Below are 6,221 nucleotides of genomic sequence, written 5' to 3'. Positions count from 1 at the left end.
TTAACAAAAAGATCAGTGTACTTAATTATGTCTATCCATTTGTATAACTGTTACTTCCAAAGTTTTTGGTGTTATACCAGTTCACACATCACACATTTTCCCCGCTGTACACCTTTCAGAGTGGCTTTTGGGGTTTTTGTTCAAGTTTTTTTTTTTTTTGTAGACACATTATAACTGCTTTTTGGCTGATATCTATATACTAGAGTGTTTTGATATAATATATTGCAAATATATGTGCCATCAACACACTGATGCACAAACTAATTATTAAATAGTACTTTATTAAAACATTAATTGTATTAGAGCTATTTAATTTAACATGAACAAAAATAAAATGAGCACACCAGAATTCACCAAAAGTAAATAATAATACAACATTCTGAACACTCATATGTTGTTAAGGCTATGCAGTACAGACATTTTATTGTGAGAAAGACCCTCCACTTCACTTCACATCTAAGAAAAAGCAAAATCATTATTATTATTATCATTATTTTTATCTTTGCATATTCTCAGAAACAAAGAATTTAACCTAAACATCTAAAAACAGATTGTTCTGTTAGACTTTATTTTCACAAACAACATGAATCACAGAAAGCCTCAGATTTTTGACATGATGTGATAATTATTCAGATATTCTGATTTTTGTTCTTGATAAACAGTCTAATTACTTGTTGCCGTACTGCTGTCAGATTTAAACCATAAATAAGAGGATTTAAAATTGGTGGTACGAGTAAGAATTCCATGGCCATGAAATTGCGCAGACTTTGGTGCACATTCCTTGAACCATAGCGACTGTACAGTACATCAAACATAAATGCAGCTGTCACATTAATTAATGCAAGCAGATGAGGAACACACGTTTGTATGAATTTGTGTCTGCCTTCTATTGATTTCCTGCACTTTCTGAGTAAGTAAATGTATGAGCAAAATATCAATACTGCATGTCCAAAATATGTAAGAATTACAATGTACCCAAACACATTATTTACCGTTGTAGAAAAGCAAGAGAGTTTTGCAACTGCCCAAATCTCACAATATAACTTTTCAATACTAAAGCCACATAAGGTAAGCCTAGATATTAACATAATTAAAAAAGACATGCAAAAAAACGGAGTCAGCCAGCAGAAAAGGATACATTTAACTATTTTCTGATTTGTCATTTTGAATGATACTCCAGTGGTTTGCATATTGCCACATATCTGTCATATGCCATTACTGTTAATGTTGAAAAGTCACACAGAATAGAAGAATAAATGACAAATATCTGAATCATACATCCAACATAGGAAATCACATGATCTTGAGCTAATAAATCATACATGAATTTAGGGTAAAATCCAGAAGTGCCAAAAAGTCCATTTACACACAGATTACATATGAACAGATACATTGGCTCATGAAGCTTTTTATGTAAGAGTATAGTAATAATTACAGTAACATTACAAAATATTATCAGGGGATAATACAGTGCAGTTAAAGATAACAAAACATATCTGTTCTCCATTGTTTCATTCAGACCATAGAGTTTAAATATTAAGACACTAGACTCATTCGTCAGCAGTGACTGCATCTTATATGATGTACAGTTGTGGGTTTTGTTATTGGACAGTTATTAAAAACAAAACGTTAAAAGTTGTATTAATTGTCACAAGCAGTCTGAAAAGAGAAGCACCAACAAAGCACACATCAAATACTTGAAAACATAGTCATATATATATATATATATATATATATATATATATATATATATATATATATATATATATATATATTTCTGTAACAGAACATTTAAAATCTTACCATGTTCTCTATTTGTGTTTTTTTCTGTAGTGCTTTGCAAAGTACAATTTAGTTTTGTTATATATGAACACTGGTCTCATGCTAATTGTCTTGATAACACAAACTGTAAACAATGTTAACAAGCTCTCTAAAGACTAATTTCTTTTAAAATAACTTAAAATAACTGCCTGTCTGTGCCAATCTATTCATACAAGCAGAATTGCATGTTATTGCTCAATTATATTGTCCAACATATAAGTCATATTCCTTACAAAATATTATTTAATACATAAGAAAGTATATTAAGGGGAAAATATTGCTGCTGGTATATAAACAGATGCTATCCAGCAGAATATTTTTTATTGTAGTTTGTTTTCTCTGAACAAAAGAGACTCACTCATCAGATTCACTCATCCAAACTACAGATACTTCCTATTTAGGCTTAAAAACCATGTGCTTTTATAGTGTTAAAGCACTAGAAGTGTTTCTCCATTGTATTATTGCTTTATCTTATGTTATGATCTTCTTGGATTCTGACATTCTGAATTATCATTTCAAGTCTTGATGTCTGTTGGACTGTTTGCCTGAAAATTGACCATTGCCTATCCTACTGGCCACATGCCTAATGTTTAAGACTTACACGTTAAATTGAAAATTTAATTGAAAAATAGATTCTTACTTGAACTGTTGATCCAGTGGAAAAGTAACAGCTCCAAGTGGCCTTAAAGGTTCATTCAAAAATAAAATTCTGTCATGATGTACTCACCCTCAAGTAGTTTCAATCCTGTATGAATTGCTTTGTTCTGCCAAACACAAAGGAAGATATTTTGAACAAAGTTTGCACCAGGCTGCTTTGGGTCACCACTGACTATCAGAGTAGGAAAAAAATACTATGGGAGTCAATGGTGACCCAAAACAGCCTGGTTTGGCAGAACAAAGAAATTTATACAGATTTGGAACTATGTGAGGGTGTTTTTCATACATGTGTGAACTACAAATAGCTTGACATCTTACTCAATATATTCAATCTCTCCCAATTACTAGAAATAATCTGGTAAAATATGTCTGGTTCAGACATATTTAAATGTATGGTTGAGTGCTTTGATGTTGTTGTTAAAAGTGCTATATAAATAAAAATGATTGAAATGTTTGATAAATTCAAGGGATTTTGGTAACTCTTTAGAATAGGTAACACTTGTTAACTATTAAATATGACTTTTACCTCAATAAACTCTTATGTTTATTATTAGTTAGTAAGGCAGTATTGGGTATGATCAAAGATGTAGAATAAGGTCTTAGTCTTAGTGCAAGCTTAACTTGCACTAATAAATGGCTAATATTCTAGTAATATGCATGCTAATTATAACGAAGGGTCAGAAATGGACAGATCCATTTGCTAGCTCTTTAATGAGAATAGTCAGAAAGGCAGGAGATCAACAACAGAGAGAGGGATATCAGAGACAAAGCCAATGCCGCCACTCCTCAAAGGCGGCCTTCATGGCTAATAAATCGCCCACATTATAATTCCATTCAGCGGGGTGAATTTTTCGGGAGTGGAAGGCACAGGGGAACAATTTGTTGTGACAGTACAACCCGCAATGCCAGTGTTTGCTGCATCCACCTCCACCACAACTCCTCTGGATCGGGGTGGTGAAGGATGGGAGGCATGGAGAACTTTTCCTTAAGGGTCTAGAAAGTTTCTGTACTCTCGGCTTCTGTACCTTCTTAATGAGGGAAGCGAGAGGTGCTGCTGTGGTGCTGAAATTTTGAATACACCTCCAACAGAAGTTGGCAAATCTCAGAAATCACTGCATATCCTTCAGCATTTGGGATGAGGCCAGTTAACGATGGCATGAACCTTGTGATCATCCATGGTCACTCCCTTAGAACTGATAATGTAACCAAGAAAGGAGACTTGGGTCTGATGAAACTCACACTTCTTTAAATTTGTTATTTCTGTATAAGGCATTGAGAAACTGCTCTGACATGTTCTATGTGTTAAGAGAATTCTGATGAGAATACGAGAATGTTCTCGATCTAGACAATGAGGTGTTGATTCAACATGTCCCGGAAGGTTTCATTGATGAATGCCTGGAACACAGAAGGACTATTGGAGAGGCCGAATGGCATAACTAAATATTCATAGTGTCCAGTAGTTGTGGAGAACGCTGTCTTCTGCTCGTCTCCTTTCCGGATCATTCCCGGCTGCTGTTAAACTCTATGCTGATGTGTAGTGAGCATGGCGGCAGGCAGCTATGATCAAGGTCGAGGTATACAGGCAAGGGGTCAGAAGGCAGGCAGCAAACAATCAGGAAAACAGGAAACAGTCCAGGGTCAATACAGGAAATCAACAGAATTGTATAAACACTCAGAATTACCAGCCAGAGCAAGGACAAGACTTCTCAATGGAAGAAGTCCCTCCAGTGGCCGTCAGAAAGAGCCACAGAGGCATGGTTCATGACACTAATAAGCAATAGGTGTAATCATAAAATAAAGCGTTACAAGGGTTTTTGTGACAAATTATTTTCCAACCAGCCTGAGGTTTTCCATCTGGAAACTACAAAGTCTTCATTTGTGATAACTCACTGAGCCTCAGACCCTGCATTGATTACTATGGCCTCAAATTGCTTTACATTCAAATATCCACTGCCATGAGTCGCTTTTGCTTTGCAACAGCTGAGTGAGGCTTGCAATATTATCATATTCCACCACTGAATTGTATGCAACTACATCTTTACACAAAGGGGGTGAATGGAAAATACCACTAGAAAAATCCATCATTAATGAAATATTCTGCAACTTAATAAACCATAGTGTTATCATATACATACTGTAGATACCTTTCTTACCTACAAACCAAGGCATAATACATTCCACGTTTGAAAACTGTATCTGTGTAACAAGGATGCGGAGGCTGAGTTTGAATTTATATGCGGCAGTTTATTAAGGGCAGAAACACGGACCATCTATGTTCCCTGGCGCAGTATGTCCTTAGATACCTGCCAATCTCTTGATTGAGACGTTCAACTTGGCCATTGGATATCCAGTTGTTTGCAGAAGGCTCGCCAGACTTGGGGATGTGAACTGAGTTCTGAGTTCGTGATCGCTGACAATATCTTCCGTAAATCCTGAATATATGGTGGAAAAGGACTTGGGCCGTTTCCATGGCAGTGGGGAGTCCTTTCAGTGGAATTAGGTGACAGGACTTGAAAAAACGGTCTATGACAACTAAAATAGTGGTGTATTCATTGGACGATGGTAGATTGGTTACAAAGTCTATAGAGAGATGGGACCAGGGTCGATGTGGGATAGGTAGAGATTTGAGGAGACCAGTGGAAACTCCTTGGACGTTTTCGACTGAGCACAGACTTGGCAAGACTTAACGTAAGTGGTGATCTTCTTAATCATATCTGGCCACCAGAACATGTTTTGCACCAGATGAATTGTACGAGAGATGTCTGGATGCCCTGCACTGAGGGGGGTATGGACCCACTGCAATATGCGCTGTCTTAAGTTGGACAGGATATACTGCTTGTGGACCCTCTGGGGTCCATTTCAACTTGTTTGGCTTTCCTTTGAGTAGAGATGTTAAAGGGGCAGCGAATATGCTTTAATTATGAATAAATCGAAAAGGAACAATTGGAGCTCTTTGATATTGGTTGGCTTTGACATACAGATGATTCTCCAAGAGTCTGGACAAAACAGTTCTGACATGAGTTATGAAGTAGATGAGGATATTGTCGATATAGGCAATGACAAACTGGTTGATAATGTCTCTGAAGATTTTGTGGTTAATGGATTGGAAGATGGCAGGTGAGTTGGCTAGGCCATAGGGCATAACCAGATATTCATAGTGCCCCTAGTGGTGAGAAAGCCGTCTCCCTCCTTAATCCGAATGAGGTTGCATGCAGTCCTTAGATCCAGCTTGGAATAGATGGTAGCCTCACGTAGTTGTTTGAGAGCACGAGGAAGTGGGTAGTGGAATTTGACTGTGACATTATTAATTCCTCGATAATCAATACAAGGTCTCAGCCCTGTCCTTTTTCTACACAAAGAAGAACCCTGCAGCCGTTGAAGGACAGATAAAATCGGAGTCGAGGGCTTTGGATATGTAGTCCTCCATGGCTTGGCTTTCGGTTCTGGAAAGAGGGTAGATCTTGCTCTTAGGAGGCATAGCATTGGGGAGCAGATCGATGGCACAATCCCAAAGGCAGTGAGGGGGCATCCGAGTTTTGCTAAAGACCAGACAGGTCATGGTAGTGGGGAGAATTTGAACAGGTTGTGAGTCTCAGTACTTTCTATGCTGGTGGTCATACAAGGAGTAGGTTTGGTGGGGAGGCAGTGATCAAAACAGAATCCAGACCAGCTTCTAAAATTTGCTGTGATACCATGAAATGTCGGGATCATGGCGGAAAGCCAAGGAAGCCCAGAATAATTTA

The 6,221-nt window shown here is 37.4% G+C and overlaps 1 protein-coding gene across 1 annotated transcript; it reads right to left on the bottom strand.

Annotated features, from left to right (window-relative positions):
• Positions 1–629: 629 nt before the first annotated feature.
• LOC122359400 (olfactory receptor 52D1-like) lies at positions 630–1,507 on the bottom strand. Its single transcript, XM_043259691.1, is given in 2 exon segments — positions 630–1,162; positions 1,165–1,507. Coding segments are annotated over 2 exon segments (876 nt in total).
• Positions 1,508–6,221: the final 4,714 nt, after the last annotated feature.

This window comes from Puntigrus tetrazona, chromosome 15 (assembly GCF_018831695.1).
Source record: "Puntigrus tetrazona isolate hp1 chromosome 15, ASM1883169v1, whole genome shotgun sequence".
Classification (NCBI taxonomy): domain Eukaryota; kingdom Metazoa; phylum Chordata; class Actinopteri; order Cypriniformes; family Cyprinidae; genus Puntigrus; species Puntigrus tetrazona.
The sequence above is the reverse complement of the archived record's forward strand: the minus strand, read 5'-3'. Positions and strand labels throughout refer to the sequence as shown.